At 42.4% G+C, this 21,345-nt stretch overlaps 1 protein-coding gene and 1 long non-coding RNA gene across 2 annotated transcripts in view; one reads left to right on the forward strand and one right to left on the reverse strand.

The window, feature by feature from the left end:
* The window catches only part of LOC137481673 (uncharacterized), a 358,787-nt gene that overhangs the window by 210,066 nt on the left and 127,376 nt on the right, over positions 1–21,345 (forward strand). The window lies entirely within an intron of this gene.
* The window catches only part of IQCH (IQ motif containing H), a gene marked incomplete at its 5' end in the record, with an annotated part of 51,519 nt that overhangs the window by 14,686 nt on the left and 15,488 nt on the right, over positions 1–21,345 (reverse strand). Inside the window, 7 exons of the mRNA XM_068203367.1 lie at positions 642–676; positions 2,552–2,608; positions 3,016–3,110; positions 11,026–11,217; positions 13,933–14,205; positions 17,345–17,520; positions 19,489–19,572. Of these exons, the coding sequence (XP_068059468.1) occupies positions 642–676; positions 2,552–2,608; positions 3,016–3,110; positions 11,026–11,217; positions 13,933–14,205; positions 17,345–17,520; positions 19,489–19,572 (912 nt within the window). The remainder of the gene's footprint in view (positions 1–641; positions 677–2,551; positions 2,609–3,015; positions 3,111–11,025; positions 11,218–13,932; positions 14,206–17,344; positions 17,521–19,488; positions 19,573–21,345) is intronic.

The raw sequence follows: 21,345 nt of genomic DNA on the forward strand, positions 1-21,345 counted from the left end.
CCAATCCCCATCTCAGCACAGCATCTTTTGCATTATAATTTATATCAATAATTGGATCTGGCATCTGAAAATGCCAAGTACTTGGTAACTGCTTTGGGATCAATAGCAGCAGTCAATAACTTGTACACTGCTTGTATTTTGAAGCAGCATATTGAAATAGTCACATATGCCAGCAATAGTTTTGCTGGTTCTATGTTTAAGCTCTTTTATCAACACAAATACCCTTTAGATAGAAGAAAAAAAAAAAAAAGAATAATCAAGCAAAAGCATTTCTAGAGCAGGAGCTATCCTTTTAAATCTGTAAAATATCTGTAACAAATTCCCAAGTGTCTTTGGTGGAATTTGATTAGTCATTCCACAGCTAAAGCAGGCTTTTTTTCCTAGTTTTAAATTCTTTATTATCACACACACAGCCCAGCCCCATTAAATACAGCAAGTAACTGCTCTGCTTTTACTGCTCCCCAAAGTGCCAGAAGAACAGGAGCATATAAAGTGCAAGGACCCTGACTGGATTGCTTCAGGCTCCTTTTCTTGCTGCTTCATGAGCCTCCCCCTGCTCCCCCGGGGCTCTTTCCTCTGTTTTCCATCCCCTCTCCTCAGCACCCCTGCTGCAGCAATGACCAGCCCTCCTCTGGTCCTGCCAATGTCCTCAGCCACAATCACTTCATCCCAGGCTCTGGAGGAACATGAGGAAACCTCATGGCTGACAGCTAAGAATAGCAAATAAAAAATTAAAGCTGTTTTTCCGGAGCAGTGAGTTTGTAGAGATGGGCTTTGTCATGGAGCACATGATGTAAAGTAACCAAAAATGCAAATCCAAAATGACTCCGCTGTGATTTGCCTACCAGCACGAGGAGGATGGAGCAGTGATTGGAATCACTGGATGGTTTGGGGGGGAAGGGAACTTAAATCCCACCCAGTGCCACCCCTGCCATGGCAGGGACACCTCCCACTGTCCCAGGCTGCTCCAAACCCCATCCGACCTCGGATATTTCCAGGGATCCAGGGGCAGCCACAGCTTCTCCGGACAGCTGGGGAATCTGGGATTAACTCTGCATGCAGGGGAGCTGGATAAACCCTGCTCCTGGCTGCAGCCACCCTGAGACTGCAGGAAAGGGATTCTCCACCTGGGCCTCAGCTGCCCAGCCATGGAAGGGGGACAACTGAGGGGAAAAATACCTTCAAAATATGGAGCTGCTTAAATGGTGATGCTGATATGGAGTATGTGGGCTCCTATCATATAATAAGGAGAAAAAGATGTTCTTGACTTTAAAAATATCACAAAAAAGGGGTTAAATGGTTTTAGTCAGTAGATCAATACACTAAGCAGCACAACCTCATGGCAAAAACAAAGGAGCACATAAAACATGAGATCTAAACTCAGAATTTACCCAAAAAACAAAGGAGCCCATAAAACACGAGATCTAAACTCAGAATTTACCCAAAAAACAAAGGAGCCCATAAAACATGAGATCTAAACTCAGAATTTACCCCAAAAACAAAGGAGCACATTAAACATGAGATCCAAGCTCAGAATTTACCCAAAAAACAAAGGAGCACATAAAACACGAGATCCAAACTCAGAATTTACCCAACTTCAGGTCTTTACCCTGCTCATTTCCTCAGGATCTGAAGGAGGAATTTTGGTTTTGGATGGCTGAGCTGGCTGAAACAGCAGAGCAGTGAGCAAATATCCATTGGCCTTGTGTAGGTTTGTGTTCGTGCTGAATTATTGCTGAGCTAACAAGGCACAGGCTGAGGTGGCTCATGAAAATCCTCTCAGCTTTGGAGAGAGGATGTGAGCCATGATGGATGGCCTGGAATTGCTGCCCCACAAATCAGATCCCAGCTGGCAGTGCACCCAGCAACATCTCTGTCACTCCCACCTCATCCCTGAGACCTGCTGACGTGGGGTATTGAGCAATTTAAACAGAAATATAAAAACAAACAAAGCAAGAGGTGTGCAGTGGCTGCCTGGAGGATTTTGATAAATCACAGGGGGAAAAAAAACCCCAGAAATCTCTGCTGGATGTGGAGGGATTTGGGAGTGCTGTGCCCGAGGTTGTGTAAGGAACAATCAAACTGGGACACAAATTTCCAGTGCTACAATTCTGAGCTGTCTCTCCTTTCACACAGAGCTGGAGGATCAGACGTGGCTGTGGAGGAAACCTCCCTAACCTGGCTGCAAAATCAGGCAGGACTTCCAAGGGACTTTTTCTCTGCCTTTTGAAAGTTCTTCTTGCACATCTGAGGATGGTGCTTTAGGATAATAAATCATGGACTCCTGGAATGGTGTGGGTTGGGAGGGAACTTAAATCCCATCCCACTCCATCCCTGCCACTATTCCACGTTCCAACCTGGCCTTGGACACTTCCAGGGATCCAGGGGCAGCCACAGCTCTGGTGAGTGTGAAGGATGTGAGCACCAAACCTGTCTGAGAGAAACAAAGCAGGATTTTAAACAAATAATCAATTCAAGAAAATGTGCCAAACCTCCCTTGAGCCCCAAGCACAATGCCTGGGCAGTCAGGGTGCTCACAGAAGGGAGTCACCCTTTAAGGATCAGCACCTGCAATTCTGGTTGGAGGCTTTTTTTGCAACTGTAAGCTCTAAAAAGGCAATAATCCTGATTATAGGGAGTTTTAGTAGGCAAATTCAAGCCCGGATCCAGCATTCACTCATGAAGTCAAACCTTTTAAAAGGATCAGTGCTCAGCTGGCTAATTTCATTTAAATTGGACAGTATCTCCAGCAGAGCCTACCAATGTTTTCTCTCTTGATGTGGCCCAAAACAATCCAGGACCACAGCTAAACAGAAACAGGGAGCATTTGTTCAAACCTTGCAGCTGATGTTTCTTAGTAGCAATTAAAATGAGCAGCCCAAATAATGTCTACTTTGTGTAGAAATCTTTACATCTCTCCAAATTGGTTTAGCACCTTTTTATAACAATGAAGAAGCACACAAAAAAAAAAAAAACCACCAGCTTTTTCCCACTAAATGAGAAATAATTTCTCACCCTTCTGCAAGATGAATTTTGAAAGGTTTTCTTAGGCAGTTGCAACACAAAATTAGGACCAAGCATGGCAGATGTTGAAGGCAATGGTAGGAAATCTGCCGGAGACAGAAAGAAAAAGACAGAAAAGCTGAAAAGCCTGTTGAGAAGAGAAATAAATAAATAGGAAGAAGAAACAGAAAGAGGAAGAAAGATCTGGGGAAAGCAAGAGGCTGCAGAGCAGGATGTGTAAGACACAGGGCTTTTTAGCTAAAAACCAGATGGAAAGGAAATTATTTAGACCTTGCAAGCAAACAGAGTGAAGAAAGGAACTCCAGATTCCTTCAGAGTAAAGCTGAGTGGGCCAGAGAGGAATAAAATCAGCTGAGAGCAATACAAAGTGCCACGGCTCTGCTGCAGTCAGTGGAGCTGTGGCAATTTACGCCCCTTGGATGGCACAATGACAATTCCTGGCATTTGTAAGTCCATCCTTTCTCTTGTGATCAGTGGAGCTGGGATAACTTACTCCAGTCTGGGTGGGAACTGGTCCAGCCCAGCTCGTTCTGATGCTCTCAGTGACACCAGCAACCATGGAAGAAGCCAGTGACTGCTGCCCAAATGTCCAAGTAACTGCCATTGTTTCCTATTTTGCAAATTAAACTGATTGGACACTTTTTTCCTCATTCACCCTGGCCAGAAGCACAAAAGTACCGCAGTGAACAGAATAAATGGAGAGATCTCTAAAACTGGGAATGGCTTTGGAAGCGACACACTGGGCACCCTCTATCTACTTAAAGTTTGCCACCTGATTTAAAGCCCGGGCTTTTCACTGTTAACTGCAAATTTTAAAATTAAAAAAGTGCCAATTTTGCCTTCCCCAGAGCTGGAAAAGCACGTTCAGAGCTCGGGTCCCATCATGGCAAACAGCCGTCATTACCGCCTCCCACAAATGCTTCTCCTATGTAAAATTGCTTTGTAAAATATTTGCTCCATCTGCTGAAAGGAGCAAAGACAATTTTCCCTGATAGCTAATGGCCCATTTCAGCTGCCTGCCATGGAGGGGGTGCTGAACACAGAGCCCAGAATCCTGCACTCCCCTGGGCTCATCCTCGCTCGCCGCCGGACGCGCGGCCGGCGCTGCTCCCGCTCCCACTCAAGGGGCTTTCGTGGGGCTGAGGCACATCTGCCACGCTTCAATAAACCCCACAAACAGCCCCTTCCAGACTCCCAGAACAGGGGCTGAGCTCCCTTTCAAACCTCCAGTCCTTCAAGGGCTGTTCCTTTTTTCACACCACATGGGGCCACGGTTCTCCGGCCGGGCTGGCGCTGCCGCTCCACACGCTGAGGGTTTGGGCACAGAAAAGATCAAGCACTTCTTTTAATTCTAAATTCAACCACAGACACACAAAAACCCCACAAAACCCCCTCTGCCCTGCTCCAAACCCCCTCCCAACTGCTCCTTTCATTGTGCGCTTTCCTACTTAGCATCCATTGAAAAGCACATGTTTACATTGTGCCCTGAACTACTTCAACATCTGCTAACAGAGCAATAAAAAAATAAATAAACCAGGATTGTTTAGGAAGAGAGATCCTTCCCATTTCTTGCAAACACTCCAAAACTGGCAGCAGCAATTTGCTGCCAGATCCCTGCTCGGAAAACAATCTATGCAGGGAAATCAAAGATCAAATCTGTGCTGCCAAAAATCAGCCAGAAAAAAGGAGCTTCAAAGTGCTGTGAACTCCTGAAATAATTCTGCTTGTTTATCCACTGAATGTTAATTGAAGATTAGGATAATTTTATTCGTTAGTTTGCTTTCTAATCCAAACAAATATTCCAAATTGTGTCTTTTGCAAGGTGCATCCTGCATGTTCAAGGTTCCCCACATCTTCCTTCAGAGCAAAGAAAACATAATTGTCATGATCTTCAAAAATCTCTCTTCAAAACAACAATCGTATATTTATTTCAAAGGCAGCATTTGTAAGTTCAGGACATTGGGATGTTAATTCTCACATAAAATGAGATCAAGAATGTTTGAAGGAATTTTCCTGTATTTTAGAGAGATTTCTGCAAGTGCATTTTCCTGTATTTTAGTGAGATTTCTGCAAGAGCACAAACAAACAATTCTGATGCCTTCAGATGAAAATTATTTTCCCAATTAATTTACTTTCCTCTTTTTCCATCTCTATAAATTTACTACACTTCTGTGACTTGCTCTCCTTTCTGGTTTAAACAAAATATTTTAATGAATTCCAAAAATGTGGTTTCAGGAAGAAAAAAACCTTATATGGAAAACCCAGAGTCACTTCCCTGGAATTTTATGGAAATTGCTGTAATGCTACAGGAATTGTCAGACAAAACCTGCATTGTTTTTCACAAACAACACACACTTAAACTCCCTTTATTCCCAGAGTTGCCTATGTGTTACTTTTTGGATTTTAGCAAAACAAACATTTTTAAAATAATCCAAGCAGGCATTTTATTGGCTGCACCAACATTAAGGCATTTCAGATTTCTTTAGTGCTCCTGCTTTATCCTCTCCTTCCCCACTGTTATTGCTACAAACTGGCACTTAAATTCAATTGATTCAAAATATTCTGGATCCATATGGCCCCAAACCCTGGAGCTGAAGTTCTGATATTGCCTCACTGCTGTTTTCTAGCATTTGCCTCTCCTCCAGTCCCCAGATGGTGGAAGTAACATTTAAACCTCCTTTTCCTCTGCCTTGTACAATAGACCTTGGCACCATTTCAACTGTTTACTCCGGTAATTAACAGCACTGATACCACAACAATTACAACTCCTACAATCTTAGCACAATAATGCTATGAATTAGTGAGAGCTAATGGCTGGAAGGTATAGTGGTTCCAGACTGAGATCTGTGCATTTCTCGAATAAAATAAAAGGTAGGAACAGCACGCTGGCGGTAGACAATGATTACCTAGTAATTAGTTTACACAAAGCTTCCTATTTAATGGCAAAACGCTGTAATTAACGCGTGACAGAAAATCAAAGGGTACTTTGTAAGCATATGAAAAATTAACACTGCAGGCCTATAGCTTTATGTACTGATTAGGAGCATATTAAATCAATAGGACACACAGCCCAACAGCTTGCAGAGCCCCTGCTTGTGGTTCAGGGATGATATTCTGGATTTCACCAAGCTCAGGGATACAATTCTGCTTTGTTTCACCTCACATTTGCTCATCACATGCAGATAATCTTAATAAACTGAGGATTGTTTGCAGGTGCAATGAATATTTCAATTATTTGGAATAATTGCTCTGTTCACACTAAGAAACCTCCAGCACTACTCCTTTCCATCATCGAGCTCTTCCTGAAGTCTTTGGGCTCCTATTCTTTCCCTGTGAAACATGATATCAGTTAGATGAAATGCATTTTCTGGGGATCTCTCAGAGTTTCTGGCCCTCTTCAGGCTGGAAAAATACCACACCTGCAATTCCACGTGCACAGCTGGCTCCTTCCCCAAGAACCCCCTCCGTGGGCTTTAGGTGTTACACTAAGATCAATTAATAAAAAATCAGGAAAAAAGCAGTGTTAGGAAGCTCTGCTGTGTTCAAAGGGGGTCACAAAGGAGTGTGCTGGCAGTGGCAGGTTTCTGAAATTACATTTTTTGATGGATTGGTTTTATCCTGATTTGTTTGCACACACCCCCTACTCTGAATTCCTGAACTCAGTGAAGAAATAAGACATGGAAATCTTAGTACACGGAATTCATCCAGGCAGGACACAATCTGCTCCCCACTATTCCTGATTGCCAGCTAATCCCAAAATTCATCTCTTACTTATTACAGGACTTCCAAAAGCTGACCAAAAAATGTTCACTTAAAGGAACATCAGCATTTTGCATTCCTATTTCCCAACAGCAACCATTGCAAAATCCTGCAAGCAGCATCCAAATCTTGTTTTAGGTGATGCAGACCAAAAGTTCTCCAGATTTGTCACCTGTTTTCTAATTTCCTCATTGCAAGAAATTAACTGTAAGGAAAAGAATTTTCCTGTAAGGAAAAGAAACAGAGACAAAATCCTCTGACTCAACTCGAGGAGTAAAACTCAAACATTTTTCTAGCAAGAGCTGCCTAAGTGCATGAAATCCTTTTTTTTCCCTATGACAGATATTTGATGGAGAGTTTTGAAATGGTTGTGTAGCTATCACCAGTTTGAAGGGCTTATTCAGAGAGTATTTGTTGCTTGTTTTTCTGTGTCTTGTTCTATCCCTGGATTTTCACCTCTTCTTTATCCCTTTCTTTTTGTCTCCAGCCTGATCTTGGTTATTTTCAGACTTGCTGCTAGATAAACTCACACCATGTTGTTGGTCCTGGTGGCTAATTAAGTCACAGGGTAATAAAAGATAATTCTAAAATTAATTTCAGTAGTAATTTAATCTAGTGATTTACTGCAATTCCATAGTTATACAAGAGGATGGGATCCTGCAGTCCCGTGTTACTTATACAAAAGGGAGTTGTTAAAAGAAGAAAAAAGACAATGCCAGCAGGAAGGTGATGTTCTCTTTGCCCTAAGAGGGAAGAGTTTTGGGAGTTTGAGTCCTAAGAAAAAGGAAAATATGAAGAGTGAGTGAGCATATCCATTTCTTGGGTACTCTCCCAGCCTCCAAGTCAGAATCCCTCTAAGCCAGAGATTGTGCCAGCAATAAGGAGAATTTTCCATGAATTTAGAGTCTCCCAGCAAGGGTCCATAAAAGTTTGGGTGAGATTTTCCAGAACCTGACCTGCTGACTTTGAGCAGGAGTGAGATGCCCAGCTATACCATATATTAATAAGGATTATGGATATCTTTACCTGGATATTCCAAAAAATTACTCACTTATTCTTACAGCAGCAAAACCACTTTTTGTGCTATGCATGGAGTGATTGAAGCTTGTACAGAAGACCTGCAGATGTTACAAATGAATTTATTTGTTCCCTACAATCATCATTCACCCTACAAGATACAATTAATCTGATAAGGAGACTCAGTATTTATTCATTTTTTTGTGTACAACTAGGGCCAACAACAGCAACAGCCCTGGTGTTCTTTTCCACACTGGAAGATGTCTCCAGAAACAACCCCACAAGTGCCAAATGTACAGCAGTTCTCTGGCTATGGAGCCATTGGAGTCTGGGCCTCAGGATGAAATTCCTCTGCTGACAGACTTGGGCAGTGCACAGGGGGCTGATGGACTTGGAGACATTTTGCACTTTGTGAATTCAGCCCTTCCTGCAGCTGCAAATTAATTGTTCAGATAACTCAGAGGCTGCATTAAGTTAACAAGGTGAAACCCATCCATAATCCTGTCGTGCATTTGGGTCTGCCCCAATGTTGTATTTGCAAAGAGGAATCTAAAATCAGGCTCATTTTTAGCTGGAATAGATTTTTACACAGTTCAAACTCACCAAGTCCATTATTTTTAATCTGTTGCCTACTCCACGCCACTGAGGAAAATCTGGGTGGCATGTCTTAAACTGCTATGCAAATGATGCTATTTGTAAGTATTACCATAATTTAGTGCTTACAGTCATGTTCTCATTTCTAATAATTCCACCAGAATGGAGAGGCTTTTCACTGTGCTCCTAGCCTGCAGGACAGTCTTTCATCAAGAAGCTGAATTTTTTAATAACCTGCCAGCATCCGTTTGTGTGTGGCAGTGACACGACGTCTTCATTATCAAAGGAACCAGGTCCCCACACTGCACCAGGACATGAAAGCACAAACTCCTGCTTTGATGTTTAAATGTGGATCATTACAATGGTGTTCCCTGACAAAGGAGTGTTTTAATCCTCTGCTCTCGGTGCTGAGGCTCGGGGAGGCTTCCAGCCCTTGTTTCAAAAGAGGGTAAACGTGGAAGGCAGGAAAATTGGAGAAAACGTTCAAGGTGCTCAAAACAGCAGCAAGTTCCACACTTTAGAATCACAGAAAGGCTTGGATTGGGAGGGATTTTCAGGATCAACCTGATGCCTCAGGTTTGAGCTTTTATATTTTTCAGATTCTGTGCTGCTTTAGTGGGTGGCTCTGGGCTCCACATCAGGGGATGGTGAGCTCTCTGCACAGAGCAGGGAGACAAAACAATTCCTGCTCCAGCTGGGGACCAAGGACAAATGAGCCAAACCTCAGGCCCAGGAGCACAAACAACGTGGGCTGGAGAGAGAAGAACAAGCAGGATGGGACTGCATGGGCTAAAGCTGGAATGGGACAATGAACTGCAGTGTGCCCATGGAGCAGAGCTGATCCCAGTGAGAGCCCCCGGGAGCGCTCGTGCATTTTGGGACCATCTGGGTTCATCTTGGGGCAGCCCTGGCTGGGCTCTGGTGCTGCCCAAGGTGGATCCATGGAGGAGATCCTTTGAATAAACCCCTGCTTTGTTCTGGAACTCTGCCCAGCCTCTGCTCCAGCTCAGCCTGCACAAGGCATCAATCCCATTCCATCACCTTCCACCATCCCAGGCTGCTCCAAGCCCTGTCCAGCCTGGGACACTTCCAGGGATCAGGAAGCCAGAGCTTCTCTGGACAACACCTTGCCAACGGCCACGTCAGCACCGGCCTGGATTTGTCTGCTGACTCTGGGAAATGAGATCAAGATCATTATTCCATGTTTATTTCCCAATTTCCAACATGTGTTTGCATTTAAGGGTTTCTCACTGGCTGTATCCAAGCTCGAGGTAAATGGAGTAAAAAGGAAAACCAAAGGAAGTCAGGGCTCATTGTGGCTTTGATGCAGAAGCACTTAGGGAAAGAACTTATAAGGCACAGAAACAGGGAATGCCACTGAAATCAGGGACAGAACTGGGGCTGCTGACTCCTGGTTGTGTCCTGACTCAGGTGCTGGGAGCAGGACCTGGATACATCCTGAGCTTTGTGTCCCACTGGGGTGGATTTTCAGGGCTCTGCTTCATCCTGCCTGACTTGCAGATCAGGGGAATTACCCCTTCAGCTTTCTATTAGGAACTCTGTTTTATAATGTGGAATTATTTTGTATCTGTCAAACGCAGCAGAACCGTAATCAGCCCAATTTGAAACTTTAATATACAATATAATTCAATCAACCCCAAATTTCAAACCCGTTTTGATTGAATTAAAAAAATCAGAGGAGCTATAATGAGTAGTTTATGTAAATGAAACAATTTTTCTGGATACATTCCTTCTGGCTTTAAAACCATTACATTAGGAATGAATTTGGCAAGATATATAGAAATATCAAATGCTTATTGAAATTAACACATTTAAATACCAATGAATATTTAAGCTATAAATAGTTCTTGGAATACCAGAATAATGAAGTGTGGTTTCATATGGATTTTTCTGCAGTTAAAATGTGTCATCTTCCAGCCTCTCAATCCTGGGCCTTCTCAGGAATCCAGGAGTGCCTGAGCTCATGCTCTAATGTTTCCCTTAGTTAGATTTTTATAGATGGCTCTCCTTACCTCAACACTCCTGGTAATAAAAGTTGCAGGAGTTTAATGATCACCAAAAACTACAAGTGTTGTCTCATACAGGTTCAAAAGTTATTAATGAGGCAAAACATCCAGGAAAAATAACCCATAGAAAACCAGCTGAAAAAGCAATCAGCTTGTATGATTTCAAGTGAGTGGTGTTCAGCTATTTTAATCCCAATTAATCTTTGTTTCAATAATTCCAAATTTCTGTGGAAATAATTCCAATTTTCTATGGAGATTAGGCTGTGCTGCCTATAAACTTTCCATGTCCTCACTTTAGCTAAAAAAAGGTATAACATTTATGCCAAAAAAATGTATAAACCCTGTCCATTTATTGCATAGGAAGTGCTACAACACAAGTCCTTCCACAGTTGGCTGCCAGGCATTCCTTCATATTTTGGAATATTTTGGACTATTTTGGAATATTTCCCTGTTTTATTTGAATTACTGCTGCTTTGTGAAGCCAGGCTGGGCTGTGACATCAGCATTTACCTTCAAATGAAAGCTCAGGGAGGAGACTGACAGCGAGGAGGGACCTCAGGGAACATTAAAGAGCCAAGGCAGAAGATGCAATTGTGTTACTCACACGAGCCTGGCTCTCGCTCCACGCCTCGGGGCCGTGTCCCTGCCGTTCCCTCTGGAGCCAGGGGTAGCATTCCAGGTGGGAAATGACATCACAGAAGGCAGTGCCATCCCCTCCACGCTCATCATCCACCTTGAAGAGCCAGCGCTGCACCTCCCAGTTGTCCAGGATGAGCTGGCTGAGAGCACGGAGCAGCTGCAGAGCAGGCACACAAAATCCTTCACACTGGGACAGCACCAAAACGCTCCTCACACTTCCAGCTCCCACGTATTTATTTGGGACGTTTTTTAACATTTATTTTACCTAGATATGTGTGGGAAATGGATTTGTAGAGAATTCTCAAAGCCTGACAGAAGGCTCACACACTGTGATGACTTAGATGGCTGATTTGAAATACAGAGTTTTGCACCTTGGCCGAAGGAGCTTTACAAAATAAATTTATATACACTGATTATTATAGTGACAATGTTAGTGAGAATGCCCTGTGCAATTCACTGCGCACAGCAATCGATGGACAAAGCCATCAAAGAAGTTTTTTCTGTTCAAGAGAGAGGGGGAAATGTGGGAAATGGATTTGAAGAGAGTTCTCAAAGCCTGACAGAAGACACATAGTGTGCATCTGTATGCAAACCTTGAGAGAAGAAATGCTGATTTAAAATGCCCTGGAACAGGACAGGCGTTGCTGAGAGAGAAATGGAGCTAGAATCAAGTTTCAAAGGATGGCCTTGCAAATAAAACTAGATACTTTGGAGAAACAGAACTATGAGAGATGCATTGCAGTGGGACCCACAAAGGGTAATTTTAGATGACTGGCTTTAAGGCACTTACAGCATGGTGTGGCTAAAGCTGATAGACCAAGAAACACTTACAATGTAATTGGGAAATAGCTGGCTTCTGATTGTGGTGGTGTCAATTATAACACCTGTATGGCCTCACCCTTCTCACGAGACTGAAGATGGAATGAAAGTTTTTAAACACCTCTCAGCTGCCCCATGTCTGGGTCAGGAAAGGGCACAATCCAACAATACGGGTCCATCTTCTCAGAGGTGTTGGTGTTGTTACAGCTGTTGGGAATGGATTGAAAGCAGCCTTTGAGGACTCGTGGCCTTCATCCCCGTTTTCTGCACAGAGGAATGAATTTACCTGCCCAGGTGCTGTTTTTTTTGGTTTTGTCTGAGGTTTTGGATCACCAGAAGTGCTCCATAAACGTTTGTGGCGGGGAACAACGCAGGATGGACGATGCTATTTGCAAAAATGTGCCAGGGTAACACCAGCCGAAACAGCTGGGAAATTTTCCTACTGGAGAGTGCATTCCATGGTTATAAATGCACGGAGGAGGTACCAGGCAGGCTTTATAAAAATGCTAATTATTTATTTGTGTATGTACACAGATTTAAATGGCTTTCAAATGCCTTTTGCCCAGCTGGTGCAGGATGCAATTAGCTTCTTAGAAACTGCAAATGACTTTGAACCTGGTAAAAGTATTCTCAGATCTTGTTGCATTGGCTGGAGTCTTCTACATTTTACAGAATAATTTGAGGGATTTTTGTTTCTTTTTTGTTAAAGATTGACCTAAAATACAATTACATGTGTTCCATTTGTGGCTTTTGAGAATCACATAAGTGTGTTTTTCTTGAGGGCTCCCCCTACAATAATGAAAAGGATCAATAATCCTGTAAGGACTGTACCAATCACAAAGAATTATGGGCTATCTTTAAGTGAAAATTGAATTGTGCTTTACCATGGTGTCACCTCACTTTGATTATTTAACCTAAAATGTCAATATTTCATACAAGCAAACAACAGAAGGAGAAATTCCATAACCCTGCAGGATGAACCAGAAGTATTGTTAAATAATTTACGTAAATCAAATAAATCAAACAGCTGTTTTGCAGGCCATTGATCATATATTTATTTCATCTACTGGAGAAGTTGCAATGGATTTGTGTAGCTTAGACTGTTCAGTGCTAAAGGTGATTAATAAAAACTAAAGCAATGTGAAAAGCCTCTTGAAGAAGGAGGAGCACCTACAAAAAACCTTAGCAATGATTACTTTCCTGGATGAGAAGTAACAGCACCATAAAAATGTTGGTTTCTTAAAATAAATACTTAGACTTATCGTTGTAAATTGCAAAATCAGCTTAGAGAATAAAATACCGAGGACCTGGCTGCAAAATAAGCATGCAAAATGAAAGTACAGAAACCTCTTGTGCCTCGTAATTTCAGTTCAACAGGGGTTTGTTATTTTCCTACTGGTCATGCCAAGAAGAGAGATGCATTTAGCCGTGACAGGCTGGGTACAAAGTAAAACTGCAAAGATGCTCAGTGAACCTCAGTGGGAACAGGCTGATTGAAGGGGAGATTTCTTCCCCTTAGAACAAGCATTTTTGGAAAACGTGCATCTTCAGTCACCGGTAAAATGGATTCATTTAATGACTTCACCCATGGGGCACCAGCACAAACTGTCTCAAGTATTGGACCAAACACTTTTATGTCCTCAAGGCCATGAAGAACCCCAGAGTAATTGTGTTCCTTCCTGCCTTGGGCACAAACTGCATTTAATTGAGCGAAAAAATGGACCCAACCTCACCCAAGACTTGATCAAACCCACGAGAGTTTGGGAGTTAGTACTGGAAAAATAGTTGGGAGTTACTATTGGAAAAATAACCCAGCATCCAGAAAAAACCTGCTATGACTGTCAAAGCTCAGTTAAAAAAGAAAAAAAAAATAGCAAAAACAGCAACAGGGCTTCAAGCAAAGCCCCTAAATGTGCCACAAAGTTTGCTGAAAATCAAATCCCAGCCAAGACACTGTAGGTTTAATATTTACAATATAAGACTGTTGTTCATTGACGAGGGTCTCCTCAATGGAGTTATTGGAATGACCCAGATCCTCACCCCACCAGCTCACCTGCTCCCTGCTGTGGATGTCCCACTCTCCAGGAGGGGTTGGCACCCCAGCACTGGCAAAGATTCTCTTGCTGCCAGACTTGGTGCTGTAGAGCTGAGCCACTGCTGGCTCTGAGCCCAAAAGTGGCACCTGGAGCTGGTCAGCCACGGCCAAATCGTCCAGGTGGGGAACACCCCCAACCATGTAGGCATCCCTGCCTTGGAGCAGAACCTGGAGCCTCTGCAGTGTCCTGGGGCTGTACTTGAGCACAGTGGCCAGGCACATGTGATGCTCCTGGAAAAAGAGAACATTTATTCCTATGAAAAGTGGGTTTTTGTTTGTTTGTTTTTTTCCCTAATTCCTAATGTTGCCCACAATAAATACATTATTAATAGCAGGTTGGGTTATGACCTATCCTGTAGCTTTGCAGTTTAAATTGATAAAAGCTGTTGGGGTGAGGCTCCATAATCGTGCACATCTTTAGTGGGTTGGAAATGGCCTCGTTGGGAATAGAACTAATTACTACACATCTGTATTTATTTGATCCGTGTGGAATTATCCTTCTGTCAGGCACAGAGGCTGCTGGCCTTTGGATAATAGTGATTCATCTCAGCAACACTCCTGGCATGGTTTAACTCCAGAGCTCCTAAAAATCAATAAAAAAATGAAGAATCCCCCCCTCCCTATAGCAGGGAATGTGTTTCACACACAGTTCAGTGCTATTTGAAGTGATTCTCTGAGAATAAAACACTTTGATTTACAAAAGCTTTCAGTGCTTACATTAAATTACTGGGGATGCACATTTCCATTTCACAGGAGCTCTGATTGCTGATCTAAAGGACCACTTAAGGAGAGAGGAGCAGTTTTGTGGTGGTTTTTTCTGCTCAAAATATGAGGGTTCCAACTTTTTGAAAGGAATTTCTCATTTCTTCCCAAAAAAAAGATCTATTGCTGAATAAGCAGCTCATGACATATCCTATAAGCTCTGAATTTAAATTAAGAATATCACTCATGGCTGGTGAAACCTCAAAAATGCTTTAAACAACATATCCCATGCATGGCCTGCATATATTCCAATTCTTTTCCCAAAACATACTGAGGATGAGACAGGGATGAAGAAACTGCACAAGAGAAATCCAGTAAAATAAGTTGTCATGAACAAATCATAATCCCAACAAGGAGAAAATCATCTTCCTATTGAGATTTCATCTCATTTAGGCCTCAGGAATGTTCAGGATAATGTAAATCCTGGATTTGCCAGGGATTTCCAGCACTGAAGAACACAGAATATTTTCCTTCCGAGTCCTGGATGTTCATTGCCAGGGACTGAGGTAGAAATCCTGATTTCATTGCTTGGATAGGGAGGATGATGCTGGAAAAGAACCCCAGGAATCCCCTTCTGTCAGTCCCTTGGTGCTTTCTCACACCAAACACAGCTCCAAGAAGTGCCCAGATCTCTCTGTGAAGGAGTTGGGCACACTGCAAGGACAGCAGGAAGGGACAACCCCCCAAAGCTCCAGCAGAAAAAAGAGAATTACAGAGGTTTAAGGATGAAAAGAACAGCAAACAAGTTACCTGGAGCCCTTTGGGTTCTAAAGCCAAGACATTTCAGGCTGTGATCCATGGATTCCCTTTACCTGAGCACTGGTCCAAAGCAGGGAGCTGGCCCATCCCAGAGCTCTGCATGCAGGGAACAGGATCCATTCCCAGCCTGGGGCCACAGTGGGGTTGTAGGGAGGAGATTTGCTTTGTGACCCTCAATAATGGATTTTACAGTTAATTAAGGAGGTCAGGCTGCTTCATTCCTGCTTTTTGAGAGTGCTAGAGCTGCCAGGGTACATGGGAGTGGGAGGGAGAGCAGGGGAAAGCAGAACTGAGGGATTTCAGCAGGAACAAGGGATGTGGGATTAACCAAAGCTCCTGGCTCTCTAACCTTTGATTTCTGTTCTCTTTTCAGCTTCCCAAGATCCCAGATCTGACCTTGGCATCAGGATCACCAGGAGAGCAAAGCTGCCTCCAGCTGGGCACAGCTCAAATGCAGGATCAGGGCCAGCTGTGCCTTTTCCACACATTTTCCTTCCATCCAGTTCCACCAAAACAGCTGGGAAAACGTGCAGGGCTGATTTGTGCCTCTGGAATTGCTAAAAGGAGCTTGAAGTGGCCTTCAAGCCACACTTTCATTGATTGGGAATAAATTTCGATCCATTAGGTGCAATAAAAGCTTTTTATTCAATAACCCAGGAGAAAGATCCTTTAAAAGAACTTAGAAAGCTCAAACCCTTACATAGCCCAAATTGGCACTGAAGCCAAGGGATGACCAGGAGCAGTTCAGAGCAGATTCCTCTCCACACAGAGGATCCATTCATTAAAAATGTTAATTATTATATAGTAAAGAACACATGTTAAATGAAAACAAGGTGGATTTTGCACATTAACGGGTGAGTGACACTAAAGAGCCATGGGTTACCTCAACCTGGTTCACCTAAAATCTGGTGGTGCCCATTCTCCTGACAGATTTTGGCATTAATTCATAGTTGGGAGTTACAATTGGAAAAATAACCCAGCATCCAGAGAAAAAAACCTGCTATGACTGTCAAAGTGCAATTTAAAAAGAAAAAAAAAATAGCAAAACCAGCAGCAGGGCTTCAAGCAAAGCCCCTAAATGCTAAATGTGCCACAAAGTTTGCTAAAAATCAAATCCCAGCCAAGACACTGTAGGTTTAAAATTTAGAATATAAAACTATTATTCACTGTGAAGTCTCCACTGCACTGCAGCATTTTCAGAAGCACTGTACACACTGTACATTAATTAGAACATGTTTTAGCACATGGATTTAAACCTGACTTGACAAGTTTGGAACCAATATTTCTCTATTATTAATTATGATTCTGGAACTATCACTTTTGTATTATTTGAGCTCGTATTTATGTATTATTCTGATCTGCTTGAAACTCAGATTTCTGTATTATTTATGTATTATTCTGATCTGCTTGAAACTCAGATTTCTGTATTATTACCTGACTTTGTTTAAGCCTTGTTCTTTAAGGAGCTCTGCACTGGGTTTAGTTGCAAGAGCCACTGCAAACACAGGAATGATTGAATGCTGGGCTAGCCAGAGATAAAGTTTGAGTAATAAGAATGGTTTATTGCTATGATTTGCTTAGAGATATAAATCTATCAAGTTCCCAGTCCCAAGCCCAGAGTCAGAAGGGACAAGAGCCTGCAAATAGCCAATCTAGGACTATCTCAAGCAAGTCTATAAACCTAAACCAGGATATTTATTTCCAATGCTCTAACTAGTAGTCTAATCAGTAAAGCCTTTAAACTTGCAATAATATTTCACTGATGTGTACCAGAGCGTTGCAAGTTATAAAATTTCCAATTTAATTTTACTGCATCCCTCAAGCTGTAGTAATTAGAAGACAAACTCACAGGGAAGCTGTTTATAGCTTCAGGGGTGAGAATTTTGAACCTGTCCTGCAGGTCAGCCATGTCCTCGGGGCTCCCAGATCTAACAGCTGCCTGCAGACCCAGGAGTTTATTGTAATACTGCAGCAACTCCTCACTCAGAGCAAGGGGGCAGATGTAGATGACGTCCACGTTGGCATCTGAAACAAAGGGGCACAGTGCTCACTGCTGGGAGAAAGGTACAGCACTCCCAACAGCAATCCCAGCATCCCCAACCCTCTGCTCACCAACTGCTCTCCTCAAAAAGCACTGCAAATAAAGAAAAAGGAGGTTTAGTTCCCAAATCTCAGGGCTTTTTGCTGTGCTTCAGCATTTCTCTGAAGACAGGGCAGTGACCCAAAGGAAGAGCTGCTTCCTGGGATTCAATGTTGGGGCAGGGTTTGGGAAGTGGTGCAGGGGGGTTTGTGAGCCCAACGCCCATTAACGTCAATGGGGATTGAACTGCCTTAAAAATGTATCCCATTAATGCCAGTAAATTATAAAACTGAGCCATTCAGTTGAGAAAGCTGAGGAAATTGCAATTTTCTACGCTGCCTGGATTTTCCATGGGCTGTTCCTACTCCTGTGCTGCCCACACAAAAGCTCAGGGTGGGGTATCCTCAATAACCATTGCTGGGCATGGCAGTGTGCAGGGCAGCACGGTGTGGAAATCTGCTTTTCCTCATGGAAAACAGCTTGGGCTGAAGGGCTGTGTCCACAGAGAAGGAAAATCTGTAATGCAGGCAGTTTGGGAACACTTTAACCACTCTGTTCTGCTAAAATATTAATGGTAATAGATGAGCTAATGAATTAATGGGCCTTGAGGCATCAATAGGCAAAGAGCACTCCAAGATTTTGATCCAAATCACTGGGAAGCCTTGCAATGTTTTTATTGTGCACAAGTGCCAGGGATAACTGCCATTCCATGCAATGACTGCAGCAGAGCAAGGACTGGACAAGGAAACCCTGAGCCAAATGTTGTAAAGTGAGTAAGAGATCCCATTGCTTGATTTTGTTTTGCCAGAGCTGCAGGGAAATAATCCACATTTAAAAAGTGAGGCCAGAACTCACCTGAGGCATTAAAGTACCACAGAGCCCACAAGAAGAGTCTTTGTATAATTGTTTACCAGAAAAATTTTAAAAACAACTAATAGAAGAGTTCAGCACCATCCAATACTCAAGTGAAAAACTGACAACTCAAGTGAGTTTGGGGAATAAAAAGCTGCAGCACACTTGACTGCTGTAGCACTGCCCTATAAAGAGAGATAAAGTCTCCTCAGGACACAGTGGGGCTCCAGGGACAGCTTAACTCACAGGAGGTCACAGCCAGCGAGGAAATCCTCTGCTTTTCCAAAGAAAAACCAAACCAAAGAGGCAAATCTCAGTGCTCCTCTGCCGGGCACAGGTAAAGCACATGATCCACTCCATCATTTAGTTAATATTTCACTAGTTTGCATCTTCCTCGTAGTATATTTTATAGCAGAACCAATTTTCATGTTCAGAAATCAGAAAAAAAAAATCTGTTTAAAGTGTGACTTTGTCCCTTTAAGTTTCTATCATTTAACAGCCAAAAAAATGAAAAAAATAAAACAGTACAGTCGAAAAAAACAGTATTAGTGCCTAGATAATATATAAAGGCAATTACATTATTATTTTAGGCAACTGTAAATTTCTGGATCTAATATATTTTTGTTCCAAACTTACTAAATGGCATTTATAAAATAATCATGATCCTGAAATATACATGAATCATGTAAAATATGTCATTCCAGGAAGCCAATGAAGTTGGTCACTGCTAAATAATATCCTTCCCTGCTTTGCTTAAAAGAAGCCCATCAGGAAAAAAAAAAACAAACTTTTAAATAGATGCCTTTTGCCTCATTTGCTGATTTAAAAGGAAAAAAAATTGGGTTTAAATAAGGCTTGCTCTTTTGCAGCACATCTTTGTGTGAGCCTGCTCCACCTCAGCAGCAGGATTTTTTATGGACAACATGGCCAGGAAATGCCACGATTCCTTCTCAGCTTCTCCCGTGCTCCATATTTAATATTAATACCAAAATAAAGTGCGTGGGTTGTTTTCTTTCAGTGCCAGCTGGGGGATCGTCAGAAAGCAGGAGCTGATCACATACCCAGGATGTCACAGAGCCTCCCCATCTGCAGGTTCTGCTGGAGAGCAAGGTCAGGGATGTGCTCACGGATGTGCTGGGAATATCCTGGAAAACAAGGAAAGCCCCCTCAAACTGCAGTCAGAAAACCCCTGGTACGGATTTGGGGGGGGGGAAAATCAGATTTCTGGATTCAAAAAAGCTGAAAAAAAACCCCTTATTTCAAATCTGACAGCACTCATTGCAGCATTTTTCTGAATTTACTTTTATTACTGATGAAACTTCATGTTTTTCTCTCATTTTAAATACAGACCTGAATGTTACAGCCCTACAGAGTTTTCTAATTTAACCATGCAGACCATTTTGCTGGGAGTCTTTCATGTTGTTGGATTTTTTTTTTTTTTCTTTTTGGTAAACACTGGGGGAGGGGGGGAAAAAATGACACCATCATTAAGCAAGAATGCCGGTAATTTTGTCCTTCACACAGATAAAAGGCACCAAAGCCACTTCATTAAGGAGATGTCTCAGTGCTACCTGCTCACTTTGTTGCAGAGGAAAGGTGAGTGACAGCCTGTCTGAGCCTGGATTATCTCTTTGCAGGTCACAGTTCCAGCTGATCCCATGCTCACGTTCAAAAAGACTGCAGGAAATGACAGCAGCACTGTAACTATAATTTTTAAGGCTGTAATTTTCAAATTGGTGGAATTCCAAAGGAATTGTGGGGTCTGTGCAAACAGCCACAGCTCCACAGGCAGCCACCACCAGGGATATTAATTGTTTAAGCCATCAGGATTCATCCCAGTTTTCAGTGTTTGGCATAAAAATGTGACTGATCCAGGAACAAGATTCTTACATTTCCATCTATCTGCACATGGAAAATCATCAGAAACTCAGGGAAAACTGAATTTGGCTAAAATCTGCTCAGTATTTCAGTGCTTTCATGTAGAAAACAGCAAAGTGGATATTTCAGCCTAATTACAAAGACAATTACTACAAGTGATCAGCATTCTAAGGTGCTGTGGCAATTGCACACAGAACATGAGAAAATACAGAGAAATTTAATTTACCAGTTTAATTTTTGGTCATTTCTTACCAAACTTACATACTGCAGTCAGCACAGTGGTACCAGGCACTTGGAGAACTCATCTAAGTGAAATATATTGATTTTATTTATTTTTTTTTACTCCTCTAGTATTAAGCTACAGTAATTAGAAAAAAGCTTGCTCTGAGTATTTAAACTTTAGTCTCGAGGCTTCATTTTGTTCTCTCACCCAATTTTAAGGCACTAAAACTGCTGCCTAACATTTTCAAACCATTTAAAAGTCAGCCTCAAAATGCAGCTGATTTCCTTACCCTGAAGACATTGGGTTTTAAGAACTAGGCCAAAAAATAACATGCAAATATCACTTGGAAAACCAGGAATTATTTGAAAGCAATAACAAAATGGCAATAAGTTAAAATTTGCATTTTGCTCAGGCTCTGCAGAGGCAGTGTCGTAGCACTGTGCTTTTCACAGTGAGGTTAATAAAACATATTAAGTGACAATAAATTAACTTCCACTGGCACGACCCCATTAGATTTAATGAGGAATATTCACTGCTGGTGAATCCTTGCCCTCCCCCTGGACAGGATGAACCACATTCCTCCTGACCCACCTTGAACATTCCATACTCCACGACTGGACACCTGATAAAGCTGATTAAAGGGTTAATATTCCTCTTCTTCCACTTTAAACAAAACCCAGGCCAAATAAATTCAATATATTGTGATCACGGGCTGCATGTTCCATGTGCCATCAGTTCTGGTTCCTGATCCAGCCTCCAGGCTGGGCAGGAAATTCCAAACGGTGGCTGGAATTTGGGATGTGGACAAAGGAACACT

The sequence above is a fragment of the Anomalospiza imberbis genome, chromosome 13 (assembly GCF_031753505.1).
Source record: "Anomalospiza imberbis isolate Cuckoo-Finch-1a 21T00152 chromosome 13, ASM3175350v1, whole genome shotgun sequence".
Classification (NCBI taxonomy): Eukaryota; Metazoa; Chordata; class Aves; order Passeriformes; family Viduidae; genus Anomalospiza; species Anomalospiza imberbis.